The 26,906-nt window shown below is 42.1% G+C and overlaps 2 protein-coding genes across 5 annotated transcripts; one reads left to right on the top strand and one right to left on the bottom strand.

Annotated features, from left to right (window-relative positions):
* The first annotated feature begins 4,702 nt into the window (after positions 1-4,702).
* Positions 4,703-7,865, top strand: LOC132873050 (claudin-23-like). Its single transcript, XM_060908263.1, has one exon. It carries the CDS (start codon positions 4,804-4,806, stop codon positions 5,617-5,619), a length of 816 nt encoding a protein of 271 aa, XP_060764246.1. The 5' UTR covers positions 4,703-4,803; the 3' UTR covers positions 5,620-7,865.
* LOC132873052 (neurogenic locus notch homolog protein 3-like) lies at positions 7,551-18,990 on the bottom strand. Of its 4 annotated transcripts, XM_060908265.1 has the most exons (5): positions 18,807-18,990; positions 14,419-14,500; positions 10,507-10,778; positions 10,260-10,324; positions 7,551-8,687 (listed from the first exon to the last, which is right to left on the bottom strand). In XM_060908265.1, exons 2-5 carry the CDS (start codon positions 14,494-14,496, stop codon positions 8,662-8,664), a joined length of 441 nt encoding a protein of 146 aa, XP_060764248.1. In that variant the 5' UTR covers positions 14,497-14,500; positions 18,807-18,990; the 3' UTR covers positions 7,551-8,661. The 4 variants fall into 4 exon arrangements, with proteins under 4 accessions (XP_060764248.1, XP_060764250.1, XP_060764251.1 ...); XM_060908267.1 differs by lacking the exon at positions 14,419-14,500; XM_060908268.1 differs by lacking the exons at positions 14,419-14,500; positions 18,807-18,990 and adding an exon at positions 15,066-15,184.
* Positions 18,991-26,906: the final 7,916 nt, after the last annotated feature.

Here is a 26,906-nt window from a genome sequence, read left to right as displayed (position 1 = left end):
GTTTAGTGGACTGAAAGCTACTGAATTCGAATCACAGACCTCCAATCTTATTAATTTTTTAAAAATAGAACAATTAATGAATTTAGAGCCATGTGGCCCTAAATTCTCTGCTATTTTTTCTTGCTTCATCATGACCCAATTCAAGATACTAGGTCATGCATCACGTCGTGGGCTTTCCCTGTTCGTGCAAGGCATTGTGGGATACAAATTTGAAACAGGAGAGAAAAATGCCGGATGTGAGTGTGCGAATGAAACGTGAAAGACAGACTACAGTAACGGAAAACGAGAAGAAAAGGCGTTATGTTATATATGAAGGAAAGGAAACGCAGGACCAAACTAATAAATATCGGCGCTCAGCGAGCACTTCGGTGTGATCAGCTATTCGTTTAGCGACAGAATGATGGAACTGTCAGTGCACGCTCAAAGGTAAACCTGGAGATGGCAGTAATGCAACACTGTGGATGCCAGCTGCCGTAAAACCCAAAAGAAGAAGAAGAAGAAACAGGTAAACCTGCGCATGCGCACACGGACTTCCTCTGTCTGCTTGACTGCACGAAGCGAGTGATTTCATGCATATTATTTGCTCGGGAATCCCTTCAAATTAAATAACTTTCCAGCCACAGAATGGCCTGGGTTTTTTTTTTTTTGAGATATTACAGAAATAAACATACATCACAATGACCAAATTTCAGAGGGAACTACGGTAAATGTCACCGATTTTATGAAATCGAAAGGCCGTCTAGCTTTAACTTTGATTGTGTTCTTCAGCATGTTTTGATTTGTCCTCAGCAGTGTTTAGCAATACGTTTTCTTGACACAAGAGGAAATAGACTGTGGCGGAAGTTTTTGATTTTTTTTTTGTAATAGTTTTTCAGTGAGTCTAACAGGTATTTGGATTTCCTTTCTAGGTTACTGTTACACTGGGGGAAAAAAGCCTTTATCATAGTGGTAACATTTCTAACATTTGCACTAATTTGTTGTCTCATCTCATCTCATTATCTCTAGCCGCTTTATCCTTCTACAGGGTCGCAGGCAAGCTGGAGCCTATCCCAGCTGACTATGGGCGAAAGGCGGGGTACACCCTGGACAAGTCGCCAGGTCATCACAGGGCCGACACATAGACACAGACAACCATTCACACTCACACCTACGGTCAATTTAGAGTCACCAGTTAACCTAACCTACATGTCTTTGGACTGTGGGGGAAACCGGAGCACCCGGAGGAAACCCACGCGGACACGGGGAGAACATGCAAACTCCACACAGAAAGGCCCTCGCCGGGGCTCAAACCCAGGACCTTCTTGCTGTGAGGCGACAGCGCTAACCACTACACCACCGTGCCGCCCTACTAATTTGTTGTGTTGGTGAAATCCTCCTAAAATGAACATGGACTGTATGGAAGATACTTATACACCCTAATTCAACACTGTAGATGTTAATTCAGAAAAAATTAAAATTAAAAAAATACAACCCCTTCCCGTTAGCGCTGTCGCCTCACAGCAAGAAGGTCCGGGTTCGAGCCCCGGGGCCGGCGAGGGCCTTTCTGTGCGGAGTTTGCATGTTCTCCCCGTGTCCGCGTGGGTTTCCTCCGGGTGCTCCGGTTTCCCCCACAGTCCAAAGACATGCAGGTTAGGTTAACTGGTGACTCTAAATTGACCGTAGGTGTGAATGTGAGTGTGAATGGTTGTCTGGGTCTATGTGTCAGCCCTGTGATGACCTGGCGACTTGTCCAGGGTGTACCCCGCCTTTCGCCCGTAGTCAGCTGGGATAGGCTCCAGCTTGCCTGCGACCCTGTAGAAGGATAAAGCGGCTACAGATAATGAGATGAGATGAGACTGATTCTGATAAATATTTACCTGTCGACTGGCAGGTTGCTAATTTGATAATTTATCAAACGAATCTATTAATGTATTAAGTATAAGGAAGTAAATAAAAGAAGGTCAGACGTCATGACTTTCATCAAACCAATGTTATGAATAGAACAGTGTCCTTAAATGCATATATTTGATTATAATTTTGTTTTTCAAACACTGGCGGTGGCACAGCAAACACGTTCTGGGTTCGAACCTGTCGGGTGACCAGGGCCTTTCTTTGTGAACCTGTTCTCTGATGTTCTGGTTTCCTCCCGCAGTCCAAGACATGCAGTTTAGGTCAAATGGCTACATCAAATTGCCCAGAATGGCTGGCTTTCTCGATGTTAACCCTGTGATAGACTGGTGGCGTGTCCAGGCTGCACCCTGCCTCCCGACAAATGTCAGCTGGGATTGGCTCCAGCTCATCTGCCACCTGCAGTAGGGAAATTGAACGAATGAGTTCAAATTTTAAACTACATTTATATTTGCTTAAAAATGATAATAAGAATCTGATGATAAGAGCATTCTCTTTACTTTTTTTTAAATATATGAAACAATAAGGGCGGCACGGTGGCGTAGTGGTTAGCGCTGTCGCCTCACAGCAAGAAGGTCCTGGGTTCGAGCCCCGGGGCTGGCTGTGTGAGTGTGAATGGTTGTCTGTGTCTATGTGTCAGCCCTGTGATGACCTGGCGACTTGTCCAGGGTGTACCCCGCCTTTCGCCCGTAGTCAGCTGGGATAGGCTCCAGCTTGCCTGCGACCCTGTAGAAGGATGAAGCGGCTAGAGATAATGAGATGAGATGAAACAATAACTATGAAGGCTTAATTCTGTGTAGCACTATATATAGTAGGTCATGTTTTCTCAGTGAGGAATCCTGAAGAAATGATCGGCATGTCTGGTGGTTTCGTGACACCATGTAGGCATTCCTTTCCAGTCCTCTGTACTGTGATTATGTCCTCAAGTAATAAACAGCAAAACACATTTTACATTATCTTATAGTCAATATTATCATAGCTGAAAACGCCTACATTTAAAGCTAGACTGCCTTTCAGATTTTTCAAGTTTAGGTCATAAAAAGAATTTTCCCTGACACCTACTTGTTTTTGTTTAGTGGACTGAAAGCTACTGAATTCGAATCACAGACCTCCAATCTTATTAATTTTTTAAAAATAGAACAATTAATGAATTTAGAGCCATGTGGCCCTAAATTCTCTGCTATTTTTTCTTGCTTCATCATGACCCAATTCAAGATACTAGGTCATGCATCACGTGGTGGGCTTTCCCTGTTCGTGCAAGGCATTGTGGGATACAAATTTGAAACAGGAGAGAAAAATGCCGGATGTGAGTGTGCGAATGAAACGTGAAAGACAGACTACAGTAACGGAAAACGAGAAGAAAAGGCGTTATGTTATATATGAAGGAAAGGAAACGCAGGACCAAACTAATAAATATCGGCGCTCAGCAAGCACTTCGGTGTGATCAGCTATTCGTTTAGCGACAGAATGATGGAACTGTATGCATGCAGTTGACCAGAACATCCACATGTTGGCCTTCCTCAGAATGTCTTTGCATGCTGTAGCATTAAGATTTCCCTTCGCCAGAGCTTAGGGAGTCTCGTCATAGTTGGAGTAGAAGAGCTCAAAGTGGCCTGAACTTGGTGCTCTGAAGTCTGAACCCAACCCCAGTGAACACTTTTGGGATGATCTGGACTATCAGTGCCTGACCTCATTAACAGTTTTGTGGGTGAATGAGGACAAACCCTCAAATGAAGTGGAAAACCTTTTTAGAAGAGTAGAGGCTCTTAGAGAAGCAGTTTTATGGTTTTGGAATGGAGTATTCAACCAGGACATATGCGTAGCGGTCAGATGTGGTGTCTGCATGTTGCTAGATTATTTTATAATTAACTAATGTTGCACGGGGCGGCACAGTGGTGTAGTGGTTAGCATTGTCGCCTCACAGCAAGAAGGTCCTGGATTCGAGCCCAGTGGCCAACGAGGGCCTTTCTGTGCGGAGTTTGCATGTTCTCCCCGTGTCCGCGTGGGTTTCCTCCGGGTGCTCCGGTTTCCCCCACAGTCCAAAGACATGCAGGTTAGGTTAACTGGTGACTCTAAATTGACCGTAGGTGTGAATGGTTGTCTGTGTCTATGTGTCAGCCCTGCGATGACCTGGCGACTTGTCCAGGGTGTACCCCGCCTTTCGCCCGTAGTCAGCTGGGATAGGCTCCAGCTTCCCTGCGACCCTGTAGAACAGGATAAAGCGACTAGAGATGAATTATATATATATATATGACAAGACATTCACACTCTGCTGGGTTTTTTTGTTTGTTTGTTTGTTTTTGTTTTTTTAAATTGCAAAGTCCTTTTAATACAAGCAGCGTTTAGTGTAGTTATGGTTCTTGGGTAGCTTGGGGAGAAGCTGTTTTTCGGTCTATTTGTTCATGTCTTCATTGGTCTGGACCATGGGCACCAGTTCAAACAGAGAATGTCCAGGTGAATGTGGGATGGATCTTTTAATATACCATGGACTCTTTTGAGGCAGCGGGAACTCGAAAGCTCTTCCAGGGAGAGGAGAGGGCATCTGATGATCTTCTGGGTGGTGGTGAAGACCCTCTGGAGCGCTTTCCTCTGTGCTGCTGTGCAGCTGGCAGAGCCCACATGGAACAAAGAAGCAGTGCTTCCTGAGGAAGAAAAGTCTCTGCTTTTGCGACAAGAGCAAAACTTTCAGATCCTGCCAAACCAGATGAAACCTCGAGCTCCTGCTATGTGAATGTTTCTTTTGAAAACATACAGCCTATCGAAACCACACGATCAGAGCTCAGCTCTTCCCCCCTCGGAGCCATAAACGTCAGGTGTGAATGGATGGACCCACCCTCCAGCTGTTTATAAGTCAGAGTGCGATGGTTTGGAGCTCAAGGTGTGCGACAGAGAGCGAGTGAAGCATCCGACTCTGCGATGAGGACCCCAGGGATTTTGATCGTAGGCCTGGTGCTTGCGCCCTGCGGATGGATCCTGGACCTGACCAGCACGGTTGCGCCCAACTGGCGGCAGCTCTATAACGTGGCTGGAGAGTCCGTGAGCACGGTGATCAACCAGGGCATCTGGGACATCTGCAAGACCTTCACGACAAGCAGTGATGAGACCTGCAACCTGAGAGGCACCGACCAACCGTATTTTAACAACCAGGTCGTTACGGTTGCGCAAGGAATGATGGTCGCGTCGTTGATCTTGACCTTAGTCGGGCTGGCCGTGGTGACGCCGGCTGCGCGCTGCTGGACCGACAAGCGTCCCCGATGGCGCCTTGCAGGATTCGGGGGTCTGCTCATTTTCTGCTCAGGGGTGCTCACGATCATCCCGATCGCGTGGTATACGCATATCTTGACCAGCCTTAACACGACTACCGTCTTCATCAACCCGCAACAGCCGGACATCCGGGTGGGTTACTGCATCGTTCTGGGTTACATCGGCGGGATCATGGAAGTGATCGGCGGGTTGACCCTGTTCGTCGGGATCTGTCGGTGCTGCGGCGGACGGAACCGCGGAGAGAAACCGCAAACAGCGCGCCCGGTCCAGACCTCTGTTCGCGCGCCCAATCCGGCTCCGTATCCAAGAACCAACATCCCGAGCAGCGTTACGCGCAACAACTCGAGCATGCCGGCGTATTCCCGGGACTCCCTGGACGATGACTTTGATTACCCCAGAGCCAAATCTTCAAAGAAAGGCATGGATAACCCTTCCTTTGGCGCAAGACCTTACGACGCCGACCTGTGACTTGATCTTTCATCTGCTCCATTTGATCATATCCTCTATATACTTTGATCTGGGTTAACTTAAGTTTCAGTCATACCAAGTTTCTGATGATTATGTAACATCTGGAATGTGTTCCCCTTTTCTAAATGCCACAATGAACACTTCATCTCATCTCATCTCATCTCATCTCATCTCATCTCATTATCTCTAGCCGCTTTATCCTGTTCTACAGGGTCGCAGGCAAGCTGGAGCCTATCCCAGCTGACTACGGGTGAAAGGCGGGGTACACCCTGGACAAGTCGCCAGGTCATCACAGGGCTGACACATAGACACAGACAACCATTCACACTCACATTCACACCTACGGTCAATTTAGAGTCACCAGTTAACCTAACCTGCATGTCTTTGGACTGTGGGGGAAACTGGAGCACCCGGAGGAAACCCACGCGGACACGGGGAGAACATGCAAACTCCGCACAGGCTCGAACCCGGACCTTCTTGCTGTGAGGCGACAGCGCTAACCACTACACCACCGTGCCACCCACAATGAACACTTGATAACAGGAATTAATATTAAACTCAAAAACTAGCTTTAATCTCAAGTGTCTCCTCACAGCAAGAAGGTTCTGGGTTTGGTGCCAGCGAGGGCCTTTTTGTGTGATGTTTGCATGGGTTTCCTCCGCTTTCCCCCACAGTCCAAAGACATGCAGGTTAGGTGAATTGGTGGCTCTAAATTGACCTGTGTCAGCCCTGCGATACCCCACCTCTTGCCCATAGTCAGCTGGGATAGGCTCCAAGTTCATAATGATTATTTAACATCTGGAATGGAACCTTAGCTGTGTAATATTTCCCCTTTTCTAAATGTCACAATGAACACAATGCTCAAGCATAATGCCACTTGATAACAGGAATTAATATTAATCTCAAAAACTAGTTTTAATCTCGGGTGGCGTAGTGGTTAGTACTGTCGCCTCACAGCAAGAAGGTCCTGGGTTCGAGCCCAGCGGCCGGCGAAGGCCTTTCTGTATGGAGTTTGCATGTTGCCTGTGTGGGATTCCTCCGGTTTCCCCTACAGTCCAAAGACATGCAGGTTAGGTTAATTGATGGCTCTAAATTGACCGTAGGTGTGAATGGGTGTCTGTGTCTCTGTGTCAGCCCTGCGATAACCTGGAGACTTGTCCAGGGTGTACCCTCTCGCCCATAGTCAGCTGGGATAGGCTCCAGCTTGCCTGCGACCCTGTAGGACAGGATAAGCGGCTACAGATGATGGATGGATGGTTTTAATCTCATACCCAAAATGTTTTTACGCATCAAATACAATAAACAACCTTGAAGTTGCCCTCGGCTAGAGAAGGATTAAACTGTGCATAAAATACCTTATTGCTTATAAAGGCACCTCCAATAACAGATCACTAAAATATGGCATGTTTATCAGTACAGCCTCTAATCACTATTGCTGATGGGAAATGGGATTTTACTTTGTTTATGTGCCTGATTGAGCGAGAACTTGAGTCAGAGGTAAACAGATGAGGCTGAACACAGTATTGCCATGCTTGAAGTTTTAACTTTGTAAATACTGTAAATATTATGTTGAAGTTGGAACCTGAACACCTTGGACTATCAATAATACTAATATCAGTTATTAATATAAATGTTCGTTTGAAACGGGTTTGTTTCCAGTTTGCATTATGATTTCAGGGATCAGTAACACATAAGGAGAAAAAAAAAGAAAAAGGAAAATGAGTTCTAGGTCTTGAATGAAACAAGACTGGTCTGTCTGGTCTTGGTGTGACTCCACCTTTCATCCTGACACAAACGTGTTTATCGGGGACAAGAAGAAAATTGCTAGTTTGTTCCATGTTCTTCAGCACTGATTTGTTCAGATGTAAAATCCGAGTTTAAACACATACTTTACTGTTCAGTCTTCTTTCACAATTAATGACCAACAGATGTCTCAATAACGACTTTTATTATTGACAGGATACATCATTATTGCAGAGAAAAAAAAATGTTGATATTATAAACACAGTGAACATGTTTTAAAGACGTGTTTAAGCTCTAAGCAAGTTTCTTGTCTCATGTTATGCTGCAAGGAATTAACAGGATGTGCTGTTCGAGGAAAATCAATCAATGATGGTGTTGTTATACATTTTTTTTTAAATTCCAACATGTTTTACTCCTCTTATACCACAGCAATTTTCCAATGCTTAGATTTTTATTTATTAAATCACATTTAAGCAGTGAATAAAACTTAAGATAAAACTTGACTTTGGAATTCATGTACTCATCTTTGGTTGCTATAATGAATTCTATTCAATATTATGATCGACTGAATGAACCTTGGCACGAGGCACAGAAAACTTTTCTTTTTCATTGAAGTGGCACGGAAATTATAAACAATTTTTCAAAAGCTTTCATAAAACACTTACGTAAAATAAAATCCCATGAAGAACTTCCATGGCCAGAGTTTGACCATATGCAATCAGTGGAGAAGATAAATCAAATCATCACACGTGAACACAGTAAAGCATCTAATTCGAGGGTTTGTTTGTTTTTTTGTCACAAGGCACTAAAATGTGTTGACAGGTCTCAAATATACAAAAGCTGTCTAAATCACCCAGTACAGAACACTTCTTTCTTTTCATCAATCAAAATGCTGTATGATTTGAATTGACCAGTCAGATCTGAAGTTATGTAAAGATAAGCACAGCACACTGCTGAAACTATGTAGGATACTGTACAGTCATTGCCTCGGTGCTGCCAGACTGAGAGCGAGATAAGATCAGTATCATGGAGGTTTCATGTTTCCAACACATTTCAAATGCTTGTGCACTGACGAAAAAAAAAAAAAAAACAGGCCAGTCACACACACAAAACAGCCATTTAGCACCCGGAGCCTTTGAGTGTTAAAGGAGCCCCCAAGCACAAGACACCTGTTGGTTCCTTTCCTTTAAAAGTAGAAATGTAGAACTTGCACGAAGAATAAAGTTCCCGAATCTTTTAAGGCATGCTTCCGGGTAGACAGTGAAGACGAGGATTCGTTTTTGTTGAAGCGGAAATACTTTATATGTACAAAAACTCCCTTTTTCCTGAAGTGACAAAAACACAGAGAGACCAGAGAGTAAGCACGTGTACTAAAAACAATACACAAAAACTATATCATACACCTACTGTATTCAGTGCCATTAGTTTTACTCTGATAATTCAATCTTCTATAGGTTCTATTTAAAGACTTTGCGTTTAAAATAAGCAGTATGGGTGATGTTCACGAAAATGCCAGATTGAACGTCTCATCTCATTATCTCTAGCCGCTTTATCCTGTTCTACAGGGTCGCAGGCAAGCTGGAGCCTATCCCAGCTGACTACGGGCGAAAAGCGGGGTACACCCTGGACAAGTCGCCAGGTCATCACAGGGCTGACACATAGACACAGACAATTCACATTCACACCTACTGTACGGTCAATTTAGAGTCACCAGTTAACCTAACCTGCATGTCTTTGGACTGTGGGGGAAACCGGAGCACCCGGAGGAAACCCACACGGACACGGGGAGAACATGCAAACTCCGCACAGAAAGGCCCTCGCCGGCCACGGGGCTCGAACCCGTACCTTCTTGCTGTGAGGCGACAGTGCTAACCACTACACCACTGTGCCGCCCCAGATTGAACGTCCTACCCTTTTTTTTTTTTTTTGCAAAGAACCTACACTTGGTCCTGAATTTAAAAGATTATATTCCTATTGTGTAGGAGCATACTGTCCTTACTGGATGTACATACAAACCCTTTCTAGATACTTGTCTAGTCCTTGAACTGGTGAATGCTTTGGGAAAATTTGCTCAAATAATTACAGGCTACAAGAAATATCACTTTGTTTTGCATCCTGTCTTTAAAGGCAGCCTGATTCTGGATGCTGATTAAACAGAATATGACGGACTCCGCAAATATTAGTGGATATTAAGGGTGGGTGAATGGACAAACATATCATGATGACTGAAGACATTTCTACAATAAACAATATTATATTTAAAAAGGGGGCGGCACGGTGGTGTAGTGGTTAGCGCTGTCACCTCACAGCAAGAAGGTCCGGGTTCGAGCCCTGTGGCGGGCGAGGGCCTTTCTGTGCGGAGTTTGCATGTTCTCCCCGTGTCCGCGTGGGTTTCCTCCGGGTGCTCCGGTTTCCCCCACAGTCCAAAGACATGCAGGTTAGGTTAACTGGTGACTCTAAATTGGCTGTAGGTGTGAATGTGAGTGTGAATGGTTGTCTGTGTCTATGTGTCAGCCCTGTGATGACCTGGCGACTTGTCCAGGGTGTACCCCGCCTTTCGCCCGTAGTCAGCTGGGATAGGCTCCAGCTTGCCTGCGACCCTGTAGAACAGGATAAAGCGGCTACAGATAATGAGATGAGATATTTAAAAAGGTAAACCTTTTAAAATGACTGATGGTATTTTTACTTCATGTCTACAAAAATAAAAGCACAACAATGACGTCTGTAGGGAAAGGAACCTGAACACTCCCTCATCCTGTTCGCTCCGAGCTGTCCAGATGCATGTTTTATCAAAGAGGAGATATGCAAATAGTTTGTCATGCCAAGAAGAGAGAGAGAGAGAGAGAGAAACTTTTTACTGATGTTTTATCTTGTCCTGCAGTAAAGTGGTTACAAACCTATTTTCATGTGAGGAAGATTTCCACTACTTTTCAAGACCTTCGTTTTCATCATGGTTTCTCCCCTAGGAGCACAATTCAAAATGAAAATTAAAACCAATAGAATTCCCGTCATTGATCTTACACACCTTGGAAGTAATGCAAGTAAATCAATGCATTTGATAAAAAAAAAAAAAGCATGTTCAAAAGGATTAATCTGAGATACGCGGTCACAAGAGAAAGGCATCATACCAAATCAAAATCATACCAAATCAATTTCTTTCTCTTTTGCTGGAGAAGTGCAAGAGCAAATGCCAGGAGAACGAAGCCAATGATGAAGCCCAAGACTCCCAGAGTGAGTGGGACGGCTAACCCGTCATTGACGGTGTCTTCGCATGCGTCTCCTCTGTAGCCCAGGATACACTCACAAACCTGCTCTCCATTCTGAATCACACACTTGCCGAGGTTATTACAGCGCTGAGCCCGGCAGGTCAGAACTTCATCATTCAGGTTTTTAGCGATGTTAGTCATTGTATAGTTCTGCATAGAGAGGGGAAAAAAACAAGTAAATTTTATTAAACAAACAAACAAACAAACAGTCACATCAGTTTTTACATTTCACTTGAATATCAGAAGCTTTTTTTTTTTTAAGCCAGATTGACATGTTGATCATTACATTGCTAGTATGCTAGTTCTTTTTCAGTGACACACACACACAAGCAGGTGCAGTGGTGTTGTTAGGCCCTAATTATAGCCCTGGGCATTTTGAGCCCAGCCCTGGGTATTTTAGCCCTCAAAAAAAAAAAAATTAAGTAAGGGATTAATAGAAAACAACCGAAACAGATCAGAACTTGACTTGCAGTGTCCAAAGACGGAGGGGGGAACACAGGGGAACATAAATGACCGCTACACAGTGCACATTCAAAATGTTGGTAACCACCGACAGAAGAACATTCAGAACTGGTCAGAAGACGACTTAAAAAAAAATCCACTATTATTGGAATTTTCAACATGAAAACAGACTGTAAGTCATTGACCATGGGTGTATAATATAGACTGTACAGCCCCGATTCCAAAAAAGTTGGGACAAAGTACAAATTGTAAATAAAAACGGAATGCAATAATTTACAAATCTCAAAAACTGATATTGTATTCACAATAGAACATAGACAACATATCAAATGTCGAAAGTGAGACATTTTGAAATTTCATGCCAAACATTGGCTCATTTGACATTTCATGACAGCAACACATCTCAAAAAAGTTGGGACGGGGCAATAAGAGGCTGGAAAAGTTAAAGGTACAAAAAAGGAACAGCTGGAGGACCAAATTGCAACTCATTAGGTCAATTGGCAATAGGTCATTAACATGACTGGGTATAAAAAGAGCATCTTGGAGTGGCAGCGGCTCTCAGAAGTAAAGATGGGAAGAGGATCACCAATCCCCCTAATTCTGCGCCGACAAATAGTGGAGCAATATCAGAAAGGAGTTCGACAGTGTAAAATTGCAAAGAGTTTGAACATATCATCATCTACAGTGCATAATATCATCAAAAGATTCAGAGAATCTGGAAGAATCTCTGGGCGTAAGGGTCAAGGCCGGAAAACCATACTGGGTGCCCGTGATCTTCGGGCCCTTAGACGGCACTGCATCACATACAGGCATGCTTCTGTATTGGAAATCACAAAATGGGCTCAGGAATATTTCCAGAGAACATTATCTGTGAACACAATTCACCGTGCCATCCGCCGTGGCAGCTTACACATCTGGAAAGACACCATCAATGCTGAAAGGTATATCCAGGTTCTAGAGCAGCATATGCTCCCATCCAGACGACGTCTCTTTCAGGGAAGACCTTGCATTTTCCAAAATGACAATGCCAAACCACATACTGCATCAATTACAGCATCATGGCTGCGTAGAAGAAGGGTCTGGGTACTGAACTGGCCAGCCTGCAGTCCAGATCTTTCACCCATAGAAAACATTTGGCACATCATAAAACGGAAGATACGACAAAAAAGACCTAAGACAGTTGAGCAACTAGAATCCTACATTAGACAAGAATGGGTTAACATTCCTATCCCTAAACTTGAGCAACTTGTCTCCTCAGTCCCCAGACGTTTACAGACTGTTGTAAAGAGAAAAGGGGATGTCTCACTGTGGTAAACATGGCCTTGTCCCAACTTTTTTGAGATGTGTTGTTGTCATGAAATTTAAAATCACCTAATTTTTCTCTTTAAATGATAAATTTTCTCAGTTTAAACATTTGATATGTCATCTATGTTCTATTCTGAATAAAATATGGAATTTTGAAACTTCCACATCATTGCATTCTGTTTTTATTTACAATTTGTACTTTGTCCCAACTTTTTTGGAATCGGGGTTGTATTAACACTAACCTATCGAATTATCTTGATGCACAAAACCCGCTTCATGTAGTCTGGTTATCTCGAATTTACAGCATCGGATCTGTATGATTAGTGTGCCAGGCAAGCTTAAAAGTTCGAGTGGTTTCATGAATATTGACAGTGGGGGTCTATTCGCCCCAAGTTTATTTAACAGGTCAACAACAATTTGAGTTCATGTAGACACCAGTAGTTACCCTGACATAATTTCATCATATGTTTTAATGCTACAGTACATGTAGCCTACGCAGAACCAGCCAGCCGACCATACCATAGCCAGCCTTTGGCATATTAGTCACATATAGGGGTAAAATAGTGCGTTTTTTGTTTTGCCACGCAGTATTCTCTTGACGAAGCCTTTATTTGTCACATGCACACTCAAGCACAGTGAAATACATCCTCTGCGTTTAACCTATCTGAAGCAGTGAACACACAAATACCCAGAGCAGTGGGCAGCCATACTACAGCGCCTGGAGAGCAGTTAGTGCTCAAGGGCACTTCAGCCCAAGCCTGCCCCATGTTAACCTAACCTGCATGTCTTTGGACTGTAGGGGAAACCGGAGGAAACCCACGCAGACACGGGGAGAACATGCAAACTCCACACAGGAAGGCCCCCGTCGGCTGCTGGGCTCAAACCCAGAACCTTCTTGCTGTGACGCAACAGTGCTAACGACTACACCACCGTGCCGCCCCGTCATATTAATGTCAGCATAAATTTGTGCTGTCCATATACTACAAATAAGCCTGGATGCACTGGAGAAAATGGTATTTATGTGTATGTGTGTGTGTGAGAGAGAGAGAGAGAGAGAGAGAGAGGGAGAAAGAAGATTGGAAGACATATTTATATTATCCAGGATTTTGAATGTTCTAATATAATAACGTAGCTTTGAATTTGTCTTTGTGGTCCTAAAGGAGAGATGTGTGAACCTGAGAAATGCATACGTCAACCTATACGGAATGTCCGTATTTTATACGGATTTGATTCAATAAACGTAGTATACGGGCGTACAAATAAAGTTTTACGGATTCTTTAAAAAAACTTCAATATTTATTTAGAGCTATAATCAATTCCCACGATGATAAAAGAGCGCATAACATTTACAAACGTACTGTACACCACAGAAAGCACCGACAGCCAGTAAAGAGTCTTATGGAATCGCGCGTTATCTTGTGGTAGCGAGAATTCGTTCCACTTTTGATCATGCGCACACCGCATTGCGAGAATCCCGCCAACCGGGAAGTAACATTTTGTTTGAAAAGCGTATTTCCACCTGAGCGACTTTCAATAGCGACTGAAAAGATTCTGAATGGGCACTCCGGCAAGATCAACACAGACACTTGCTGTGACATGCAGCCTCGTGAGGTATTGGTGCAGACTGCTAAAAAAGCTGTCATGGAGTACAATTCAGAACATTAGAGTGACATTTTGTGTTTTTGTCAAACATTGGAGCTTTGTATTCATTCTGAAGGTTTATTGTTATTAATATTAAAAGTAACTGGGATACATCATTGTTAATTATCATTCAAATTTTAGGTAAATTATTTTAATTTGCATCTTATAAGGATTTTATAAGGAAAATACGGATTTTGGAGGTTGGTTATACAGGTTTGATTGACCAAAGGTTGACATGTATGGAAATGATATTGTTCTTAAACTGATGATTAATCTTACGAGTGATATTTAATAGTCAATTGACACATGCGTCAGTTTCCTGAGGCATTATGGGTGTTGGTAATAACTTAATAGAAAGGATCTGTAATAAAGGTGTCATAACCTTTGAATGTGTGTGGGTGATGATATAAACAATTTCTTGGAAAGTTGGATATAACCTCCCCAACCTATCGATGTCCATGTCCCTGAAAAAAAAAAAAAAAATATATATATATATATATACAAGCCCCAGAAAAACTTGATTGAGCCCCTGGTCATTTCATTATCTAGAAACACCCCTGAGTAAGTGATCAAGAAGAAGGAGAGGGAAAAAAAAAAGGCACCCCTGACAGACAATGTCTCGGTCAATATTTCTGGATGGCTCATACGAAGTTTCTAATCACTTTAGATAGAATTCCAAACCACATGCATACTCACACACAAACAAAACTGGGGTGTATCTGTACAGTGGTATGCAAAAGTTTGGGCACCCCTGGTCAAAATTGCTGTTACTGTGAACAGTCAAGCAAGTTGAAGATGAAATGATCTCCAAAAGGCATAAAGTTAAAGATGACTCATTCCCTTTATATTTTAAGCAAAAAAAAAAAATTATTTTCATCTTTTACATTTTCAAAATGACAAAAAAAGGAAAGGGGCCCGAAGCAAAAGTTTGGGCACCCTGTATGGTCAGTACTTAGTAACACCCCCTTTGGCAAGTATCACAGCTTGTAAACACTTTTTGTAGCCAGTTAATAATCTTTCAGTTCTTACCTGGGGGATTTTCACACATTCGTCCTTGCAATTCTAAGGTCCAATTCGAAGGTCCCTTCACTGGCTTCCAGTAAGCTACCGTACAGAATTGACTTTAAAGCATTGCTGCTGGTGTACAAATCTCTAAATGGTACAGGGCCCAATTACCTCTCTGATATGTTGCAGCGGCCTAACCCAATCAGATCTACCAGCTCGCAGCAGCAAAATTTACTGGTAAAACCTGTTGTTAAAACAAAGTGTGGTGAAGCAGCTTTTAGCTACTATGCAGTACAGCTATGGAACCAACTCCCAGAGGACATCAAAAATGCTCCTGCTGTTGGCAGCTTCAAATCTAGACTAAAGACCAAGCTGTTCTCAGATGCTTTCTGCTAACTGATAAATGTCATCATCTTTAAAGATTTTTTGGGGGGTTCTTTTTCCACCTTTATTAGATAGGACAGTGTAGAGACAGGAAATGAGCGGGAGAGAGATCGGGAAATGACCTCGGGTCAGAATCGAACCCGGGTCCCCGGATTTATGGTATGGCGCCTTATCCACGACGCCCCCAAATGTCATCATCTTTACATGTTTTAAACGTTACTTAACTTTTATTCCATTTTATTCTGCTGTTTTTTACTGAGCTTTTACTTCATTTTATTACTTTATTTCTACTATTGTTTAATTCTTATATTATTTTTATTTTTCTCTCTTCTTCCCCCTTTATTTTATGTACTTTTATTTTCTATTGTTTACTGTTTTGCCTTTATCTCTGTAAAGCACATTGAACTGCCACTGTGTATGAAATGCACTATATAAATAAACTTGCCTTGCCTTGCCTTGCCTTGCAAAAGGCTTCCAGTTCTACAAGTTTCTTGGGCTGTCTTGCACGCACTGCTTTTTTGAGATCTATCCACAGATTTTCAATGATGTTTAGGTCAGGGGACTGTGAGGGCCAGGGCAAAACCTTCAGCTTGGGCCTCTTGAGGTATTCCATTATAGATTTTGAGGTGTGTTTTGGATCATCGTCTTATTGTAGGACCCGTCCTCTTTTTAACTTCAACTTTTTTACAGATGGTGTGATGTTTGCTTCTGGAATTTGCTGGTATTTATTTGAATCCATGCTTCCCTCGACCAGTGAAATGTGCCCTGTGCCACTGGCTGCAACACAACCCCAAAGCATGATCGATCCACACCCATGCTTCAGAGTTGGAGAGGTGTTCTTTTCCTGGAATTTGGCACCCTTTTTTCTCCAAACATACCTTTGCACATCGTGGCCAAAAAGTTCTATTTTGATTTCATCAGTCCACAGGACTTGTTTCCAAAATGCATCAGGCTTATTTAGATGTTCATTTGCAAACTTCAGACGCTGAATTTTGTGGCTAGGACGCAGGAAAGGTTTTCTTCTGATGACTCTTCCATGAAGGTCATATTTGTTCAGGTGTCGCTGCATAGTAGAACAGTGCACCACCACTCCAGGGTCTGCTAAATCTTTCTGAAGGTCTTTTGCAGTCAAACAGGGGTTTTTATTTGCCTTTCTAGCAATCTAACGAGCAGTTCTTTCAGAAAGTTTTCTTCATCTTCCAGACCTCACCTTGATCTCCACTGTTTCTGTAAACTGCCATTTCTTAATAACATTACAATCTGAGGAAACAGCTACCTGAAAACACTTTGCTATGTTCTTGTAGCCTTCTCCTGCTTTGTGAGCATCAATTATTTTATTATTCAGAATGCGAGGGAGTTGCTTAGAGGAGCCCATGGCTGTTGATTTTAGGGACAAGTTTGAGGAGTCAGAGAATTTATACAGCTTTGAAATCTGCATCATCTGACCTTTCCTAATGAAGAATTTGAACAAGCTACAGCTCAATAAGTATAGGTAATCGTATGGGGCCGAGTAAAATTAAGGATCAATTTCACTCGTGATTTCAAAGTTTTGAAAACTTTGAAATCACGAGTGAAATTGATCCTTAATTTTATGAGGGCGCAAGACTATCTTGCATGTTTGAATCAGTTTCTAAAGCGTTCCTTGTATTCGCAAATCTCTCGCTTTTCCCTCGAGGACTTTTCGTGATTCTTGAAAAGTGACATCTTTCTGGATTGATCCCGGATATTTCTCTTGTCTCAGATGCCGATCCAATGCTGCCTGCATTACTTTGAGTCTGGTTCGTAGTTTTCCCCATTTTCTTTCCTCACTTCTGCATAAAACTGCGATAGCACCTTGTCTAATATGCCACTCGAGAGTCGTTTATTTGTCTTTCTGCAGCCCATTTCTTAAACACGGGAAGCCAAAAATTCGTACTTTTTTTTGGTATTTTCATTTTCGCTTGCAGCTTTCAGTTGGTTTGTCATTTCTTCATCAAATATAGCGAAACATGGCATTGCTGAGTCAGCAGAGTCAGCCATTTTGTTGATGAAATTTGCTCATTTTTGTAACCATAACCAAGTAACGAACTAGCCAATAGCATTTCAGTATTGTACTTCTTCCCATTCCTTTTTCGAACAATGTGCGGTGTATTGTAATGTCTTAGGTGGTGTTTATATTAGACCGTAACAGCGGATCATCAGATTAACGTTTTTAAAACGATTCGCGTGCACACAGCAACGCCAATACACGATTCGCGTGCACACAGCAACGCCAATACACGGATACGCTCTGCTCCGCAGGCATCCTGCGCTCCAAATCACTCCACCCTGAACAGCGAGTGCCCTCTGGAGGGTGCGCACTCCGGCCCTGCACAGCTCACAGAGCGCGCGAGTGAAGCGCACGAGCAGTGATTCGGGACAAATAGCAGGAAGTGAAAGTCCGCGCCGTTTTTCAGCAGTCGCGTCACATGACCAACGTGGCATGACCAACGCCAGCGAATCAGGAAGGTGGATGTCACAGTGACGTTGTCCAATGACGACATCAGCTAGAGCTCAGCACAGCGTATCCTCGTTCCTCAATGTTTACACAGCACCGGATCAGATACGTAATGGATTGAATACGTGGGCCCTGGCGGATTCAAGTTGTTCCGCCTGTGGAGTCATTTCCCGGCGTTTTAATGTGAACGGACAGTGCATCCGCGACGAAAACGAGACGGATACGGTCTAATGTAAACACCACCTTAGCTCTTTATGTATTTTATTTATTAATTTTTTTGTCACTTTCTTGCTTTCTTTCTTTTGTATGTACAAATAGTTACATACATTTTTTTTTATACATGTTCGAAATAAAAATAAATTCAAAAAAAATTCAATTCAGAAATACGGCTCATGTTAAGGAAAAAAGCCCTCCTTGATTGACCAATCAGAATTGAGTAATTTGGCCCTATGTATTATAAGCTAATTAAGGTCTGGAACCTTGGTAAAAGTTACCTGAGAACTCAAATGTATTGGGGTGCCCAAACTTTCGCATATGGTGTTCCTTTTCTTTTTTCATTCTCCAATTGTACAAAACAAAAATAATACACAAATCTTGCATAAAATGCTGAAAAGAAATGTCTCGTCTTTATGTCTTTTGGTGATCAGTTCATCTTCTGCTCACTTAACTATTCACAGTAACAGACATTTTCAGTAAGGGTGCCCAAACTTTTGCATGCCACTGTATCTCTCAGTGTTTGAACACGCAGGTATGATTCATGAGAAAAACTTAACAAAACTACAAGTTTAAATAACTTTTTAAGGTATGTGCTCTCAGCAGGTCAGTCAGGTTCAGCCAGCTAACAGACCAACTATTTGTGTTGCCAAGTTAAAAATACCACAGACATAATTAGGCCACATACTCACCGCTTGTCAAGGTATACACTGTCTTATTATCCACAAACTGTGGATGTAATATCCAGCTACGAGCTTAGTTTTAAAGTATCCCTCGAAGTGAAGAATAGTGTGAAATAAACAGGTTTAAAGCACAAGTGAAGTGTTGAATATCCGGGAATAACTGCCCTCAGGATGACTGAAATGTGACCCCGCCCTGTTTCAGTGTCGAGTTCAGACTTGCAATCACAGGTAACAAACACATGGAGGGTGGAGAAGCTCTGCGAGAGCTCTAGTGTAAGCTACATGACGCGGCTGCAATGCAATAGAATCATAAAATGTCGAATTATTAAGATATCGTATGCGATATTAGATATAAACATATGAATTACAGTGGTGCTTGAAAGTTTGTGAACACTTTAGAATTTTCTATATTTCTGCATGACCTAAAACATCATCAGATGTTCACCCAAGTCCTAAAACTAGATAAAGAGAACCCAGTTAAAAAAATGAGACAAAAATATGATACTTGGTCATTTATTTATTGAGGAAAATGATCCAATATTACATATCTGTGAGTGGCAAAAGTATGTGAACCTCTAGGATTAGCAGTTAATTGGAAGGTGAAATTAGAGTCAGGTGTTTTCAATCAATGGGATGACGATCAGGTGTGAGTGGGCACCCTGTTTTATTTAAAGAACAGGGATCTATCAAAGTCTGATCTTCACAACACACGTTTGTGGAAGTGCATCATGGCACGAACAAAGGAGATTTCTGAGGACCTCAGAAAAAGTGTTGTTGATGCTCATCAGGCTGGAAAAGGTTACAAAACCATCTCTAAAGAGTTTGGACTCCACCAATCCACAGTCAGACAGATTGTGTACAAATGGAGGAAATTCAAGACCATTGTGACCCTCCCCAGAAGTGGTTGACCAACAAAGATCACTCCAAGAGCAAGGCGTATAATAGTCGGCAAGGTCACAAAGGACCCCAGGGTAACTTCTAAGCAACTGAAGGCCTCTCACATTGGCTAATGTTAATGTTCATGAGTCCACCATCAGGAGAACACTGAACAACAATGGCGTGCATGGCAGGGTTGCAAGGAGAAAGACACTGCTCTCCAAAAAGAACACTGCTGCTTGTCTGCAGTTTGCTAAAGATCACGTGAACAAGCCAGAAGGCTATTGGAAAAAATGTTTTGTGGACGGATGAGACCAAACTAGAACTTTTTGGTTTAAATGAGAAGCGTTATGTTTGGAGAAAGGAAAACACTGCATTCCAGCATAAGAACCTTATCCCATCTGTGAAACATGGTGGTGATACTATCATGGTTTGGGCCTGTTTTGCTGCATCTGGGCCAGGACGGCTTGCCATCATTGATGGAACAATGAATTCTGAATTATACCAGCGAATTGTAAAGGAAAATGTCAGGACATCTGTCCATGAACTGAATCTCAAGAGAAGGTGGGTCATGCAGCAAGACAACGACCCTAAGCACACAAGTCGTTCTACCAAAGAATGGTTAAAGAAGAATAAAGTTAATGTTTTGGAATGGCCAAGTCAAAGTCCTGACCTTAATCCAATTGAAATGTTGTGGAAGGACCTGAAGCAAGCAGTTCATGTGAGGAAACCCACCAACATCCCAGAGTTGAAGTTGTTCTGTACGGAGGAATGGGCTAAAATTCCTCCAAGCTGGTGTGCAGGACTGATCAACAGTTACCGGAAACGTTTAGTTGCAGTTATTGCTGCACAAGGGGGTCACACCAGATACTGAAAGCAAAGGTTCACATACTTTTGCCACTCACAGATATCTAATATTGGATCCTTTTCCTCAATAAATAAATGACCAAGTATAATATTTTTGTCTCATTTGTTTAACTGGGTTCTCTTTATCCACTTTTAGGACTTGTGTGAAAATCTGATGATGATTTAGGTCATATTTATGCAGAAATATAGAAAATTCTAAAGGGTTCACAAACTTTCAATCACCGCTGTATGTATCGAATGCGCGTGTTAATTGTAATGACGTAGCTGATTGCAGCACGTGACTTGCTGCCGGTGCATCAAGTAATTAAACTTAGCAGGTTAGCAAACACCTGTTTGGCCATTTGTACAACCATTTGTTTAGGAATCAAATAATTACAAGTGATTTATCTTCTCCACTGATTGTATATGGTCAAAATCTGGCCATGGAAATTGTTCATGGGACTTTATTTTACATAAGTGTTTTATTAAAGCTTTTTAAAAATTGTTATAATTTCCATGTCACGTAAATTAAAAAAAATAAATTCTGTGCCTCATGCCAAAGTTTATTCAGTCTATCATAATATTAAATATAATTCATTATCAGAGATGGACAGTAACGAAGTACATTTACTTGAGTACTGTACTTAAGTACACTTTTTTGAGTATCTGTACTTTACTTGAGTATTATTTCTTTTGGAAACTTATGACTTTAACTTCACTACATTTGAAAGACAAATATCGTACTTTTCACTCCACTACATTTCTATCAAGATCCTCGTTGCTCGTTACTATGAAGCAGCTTTGAAAGTGGATTTTCTTTTTCTTTTCTAAAATGTGATTGTTTTTCCCCAGGTGACACTGAGACAGCCTGTCAGTAATCACTAGGGTCATGTCACATCCATAGACTGTATAAAATCAAGTTCAATGATTTCTCAGCAGCGTTATTTAACACGATCAGTTGATGGCAGAATGGAAGGAGACGGTTCTTCTGGAGAATGCACGCACTCATGGCCATACCTAGAACCCATGTTCCAGTTTTCTGAAAGGATTAAAGATTTGTTTCGTTTGAAATGTTTGCCAAAAACAAACCACATCACAGCCTACAAAAACTCGCCATCCAACCTGCGGAAGCATATTGAGGTCTGTAAACGTTTTATTCCAAGAGAAAGCTTGCAATGAAGTTGTCTGTGCTTTTAGAGCTAGTGATAACGCTACAATAGCTATGCAGTCTGGTTAGTCACATGACTTTTTATGGATTTGCCCACCAAAAAGAGTTTGCTAGCATGTCAGATGGAGTTTCACTGACTAGCTAGTTGAACATTAAACCACCATGATGGCACAGCACGCGTTCATTTTGTGAATTCACAATTCTGTCTTTGGTAATGGCATTAGGTTTTGTAAGCGTTGTGGCAATAATACAACGACGCGTTGACAGAAAATGTACGTTTAATACTTACAGTGGTGCTTGAAAGTTTGTGAACCCTTTAGAATTTTCTATATTTCTGCATAAATATGACCTAAAACATCATCAGATTTTCACACAAGTCCTAAAAGTAGATAAAGAGAACCCAGTTAAACAAATGAGACAAAATATTATACTTGGTCATTTATTTATTGAGGAAAATCATCCAGTATTACATATCTGTAAGTGGCAAAAATATGTGAACCTTTGCTTTCAGTATCTGGTGTGACCCCCTTGTGCAGCAATAACTGCAACTAAACATTTCCGGTAACTGTTGATCAGTCCTGCACACCGGCTTGGAGGAATTTTAGCCCATTCCTCCGTACAGAACAGCTTCAACTCTGGGATGTTGGTGGGTTTCCTCACATGAACTGCTCACTTCAGGTCCTTCCACAACATTTTGATTGGATTAAGGTCAGGACTTTGACTTGGCCATTCCAAAAGGTCATATTTATGCAGAAATATAGAAAATTCTAAAGGGTTCACAAACTTTCAAGCACCACTGTAAGTATTTTTCAAAGCAAGTAATTCAGTACTTTAACTTAAGTAAAAATTTGACTGTAGAACTTTCACTTGTATCAGAGTAACATTTGACCAGCGGGATCTGTACTTTGACTTCAGTAATGAAGTTGGGTACTTTGTCCACCTCTGTTCATTATAGCAACCAAAGATGAGTAAATGAATTCCAAAGTCAAGTTGAAATCTTAAGCTTTATTCACTGTTTGGATGCGATTTAATAAATACAAATCTAAGCATTAGCAAATTGCTGTGGTATAAGAAGAGTAAAACACTTTACATGCTATTATTTTAAAAATAATACCACCATCATTCATTCACTGATTGTCCTCTAACAGCACATCCTCTTAATTCCTTGCAGCATAACATGAGACAACATCTGTCAAACAAACTGTGAATAATATATCCAGCTTATTTAAAAACAAATCCATTCCTGGGAAACTTTTAACCCTCCTTTTATACAGTGCCTTGCAAAAGTATTCATACCCCTTGAACTTTTTCACATTTTTCCACCTTACAACCACAAACGTAAAAGTTTTTTATTGAGATTTTATGTGATAGACCAACACAGAGTAGCACATAATTGAGAAGTGAAACGAAAATGATAAATGGTCTTCAAAATTTTAAACAAATAAAAATCTGAAAAATGTGATGTGCATTAGTATTCAGCCCCCCTGTGTCAATACTTTGTAGAGCCACCTTTTGCTGCAATTACAGCTGCAAGTCTTTTGTGGTATGTCTCTACCAGCTTTGCACATCTAGGCACTGAAATTTTTGCCCATTCTTCTTTACAAAATAGCTCAAGCTCAGCCAGATTGGATGGAGAGCGTCTGTGAACAGCAATTTTCAAGTCTTGCCACAGATGCTCAATGGGATTTAGGTCTGGACTTTGACTGGGCCATTCTAACACATGAATATTCTTTGATCTAAACCATTCCATTGTAGCTCTGGCTGTATGTTTAGGGTCATTGTCTTGCTGGAAGGTGAATCTCCTTCCCAGTCTCAAGTCTTTTGCAGCCTCCAACAGGTTTTCTTCCAGGATTGCCCTGTATTTAGCTCCATCCATCTTCCCATCAACTCTGACCAGCTTCCCTGTCCCTGCTGAAGAAAAGCATCCCCACAGCATGATGTTGCCACCACCATGTTTCACAGTGGGGATGGTGTGTGCAGGGTGATGAGCAGTGTTAGTTTTCCACCACACATAGCGCTTTGCATTTAGGCCAAAAAGTTCAACTTTGGTCTCATCTGACCAAAGCACCTTCTTCCACATGTTTGCTGTGTCCCCTACATGGCTTCTTATGCCTGTCTTTCAACAATGGTTTTCTTCTTGCCACTCTTCCAAAAAGGCCAGATTTGTGGAGTGTACGACTTATAGTTGTCCTGTGCACAGATTCTCCCACCTGAGCTGTGGATTTCTGCAGCTCCTCCGGAGTGATCATGGGCCTCTTGGCTGCTTCTCTGACCAGTGCTCTCCTTGCTCGCTCTGTCAGTTTAGGTGGATGGCCATGTCTCGGTAGGTTTGCAGTTGTGCCATACTTTTTCCATTTTTGAATGATGGATTGAACAGTGCTTCTTGAGATGTTCAGAGCTTGGGATATTTTTTTATAACCTAACCCTGCTTTAAACTTCTCCAGAACTTTATCCCTGGCCTGTCTGGTGAGTTCTTTGGTCTTCATGATGCTGTTTGTTCTTCAGTGTTCTCTAACAAACCACTGAGGCCTTCACAGAACAAGTGTATTTATGCTGAGAGTAAATTACACACAGTAGGACTCTATTAACTAATTAGATGACTTCTGAAGGCAATTGATTGCACTGGATTGTATTTAGAGGTATCAGAGTACAGGGGGCTGAATACTAATGCACACCACATTTTTCAGATTTTTATTTGTTTAAAATTTTCAAGACCATTTATGATTTTCGTTTCACTTCACTACTCTGTGTTGGTCTATCACATAAAATCTCAATAAAAAACTTAAGTTCGTGGTTGTAAGGTGGAAAAACGTGAAAAAGTTCAAGGGGTATGAATACTTTTGCAAGGCACTGTATTTGTAACTCCGTTACCTCACTGGTGTGTGCAGGTCAGTGTTCACCCAGTATATCTAAATCACCTCAAAACAATCTGAAAACATGTTTTACTCGATTGTTTCATTTGATTCTATGTACTAACTATACAAATTAGAGCTTAAATTTTTCTTTTAGATTGATATTATATTCATCATCATGATCATCAGTCTCCCTTTGTGGAATTAAAGTCCTCCTTAAGGTGCTTCTGTCTTGGCAGGGAAGATCCTCCCAAGCAGTTGCATAAAGCTTGACTTGTCCATCACCTCTGAGGAAGCAGGTTTAATTTCTGTAACATTTTCAAATTCGACACATTGATTATTTAGACTACTTAAATGAAGATCAGTAGATGCGACCAGACAATTTTTCATTGACCAGAATCAAGCTGTGAGATTGATAGCATTCGTTTTTGAGATTTTAAAACGTGAAGTAAAAACAGTGAGGAACTTCACTTTTGGATGACAAGCTTTCATCAACTACCCAAAGAGTAAAGCGAATACCAACTTGTCTGCCGTTGCTTTAAGGTTTTTATGGTGAAACGGGTGATTTATGTGGATTCAGTGACCCAACAGTATATAAAGTTGTTCATAAGGCAGTTTGTGAAATGGAGAATTGGATGCTTGATACTCCAACACAAGGTACAGATTTTTGAATATGGAAACCTTCCTCTGAGTGATGGAGTGATTTTCCATTAATGTACAAGGTAAACTTCAGAACTATTTCAAGGATTTTTCTTCAACCCATTTCTGTATGCATGGTTTGAAAGAGAATAGCTAGATGTCCCCCCCCCCCCCCCCCCCAGTGAACCCAAGTATGCTCAGAACAGTATGTTCACGCCATACTTATGAAAATACCTGAGCAATGGCACTAGAACCAGACTTCCCACACTTGGGATTTGATAGAACATGTTTGGTGTTGCTTTCAATGCCCATTTTAAACAAACCTTGTTGCAAAGCTGCATTACCACCATTGCAACAGATCTGCTTCACAACAGCATTGCTATCCAAATCCACCAATAGAAGGAGGACCACTCAGTCGTTCCAATTAGTGAAACTCATCTCATCTCATTATCTCTTGCCGCTTTATCCTTGTACAGGGTCGCAGGCAAGCTGGAGCCTATCCCAGCTGACTACGGGCGAAAGGCGGGGTACACCCTGGACAAGTCGCCAGGTCATCACAGGGCTGACACATAGACACAGACAACCATTCACACTCACACCTACGGTCAATTTAGAGTCACCAGTTAACCTAACCTGCATGTCCTTGGACTGTGGGGGAAACCGGAGCACCAGGAGGAAACCCACACGGACACGGGGAGAACATGCAAACTCCACACAGAAAGGCCCTCGCCGGCCCCGGGGCTCGAACCCAGGACCTTCTTGCTGTGAGGCGACAGCGCTAACCACTACACCACCGTGTCGCCCTGTTTTTCAAACCGATCGTGACCATTTGTTTCCCCCCTCCATCTTGGTCCTGTTTTATTTGTAAAATCTTAATTCAAGGCACAACTTAAGTTATGTAAAACTCACTCAATAGCCAATCACTCAGGAATCTTTCTGTTGCTGAAAACTGTCTGGAGGACTTTCTTCCGCACCTGTCGAAAGCAAACTACTTTTTCCATGCTCTGGAGATGTTTTTTCTCCATCATTTTAGTTGAGGGTGGCAACAGATGCATGATTGGCTCGGGTTGCTGAAGTTGACAGGGAAAGTGTATACCACCCCTCCATGAGAGCACAAGACAATTTTGTTCTCTTGAGCACAGGTTGCTGTGGTATCAGGGTTTGAACTAGCAATTTACAAATGACTGGACAAATGCTAGTTTTTGTTGCGTCACTTGGGAGGGACCAGGACCTTTCTATGTGGAGTTTCCTCCCACAGTAAAGACATGCAGATTAGGTCAACTGGCTACTCTGAATTGCCCATACATGTAAATGGCTGTTCGTATTCGTGTTATCCCCATGATAGATTGTCAGCCAGTTGATCTTATTCTCTGCCCCTCAACCAAAGTCAGCTGGGATGGGCTCACAGAACCCTCAGTAGGATAAGTGGTATCGATGATGGATATTTTAAACAGGATGTGCAGCTCCAGTTCAAGACAATTTGAATGCTTTTCAGGATCCAGTCCAAGTTAACATCAGCAAAACAGTCTCACTAAAGGCCAATTTATGCTGACGACCCAGTCCTCGCAGACGGCGCCGCAGATAGCGTCTGCGTAGCCCCCCCACCTTCGCAGACGCTCTGTGCGCACCTCCCAAAAATTGTGACCACCGCAGAAGCCTCGCAGACAGCGACGCAGATAAGAGGGCTCTGATTGGTCCACTCTACATCCGCTGTACACGCACTTCCGC

The sequence above is a fragment of the Neoarius graeffei genome, chromosome 25, assembly GCF_027579695.1.
Source record: "Neoarius graeffei isolate fNeoGra1 chromosome 25, fNeoGra1.pri, whole genome shotgun sequence".
Lineage (NCBI taxonomy): Eukaryota > Metazoa > Chordata > Actinopteri > Siluriformes > Ariidae > Neoarius > Neoarius graeffei.
Note: the sequence above shows the minus strand (reverse complement) of the source record. Positions and strands in the feature narration are given on the sequence as shown.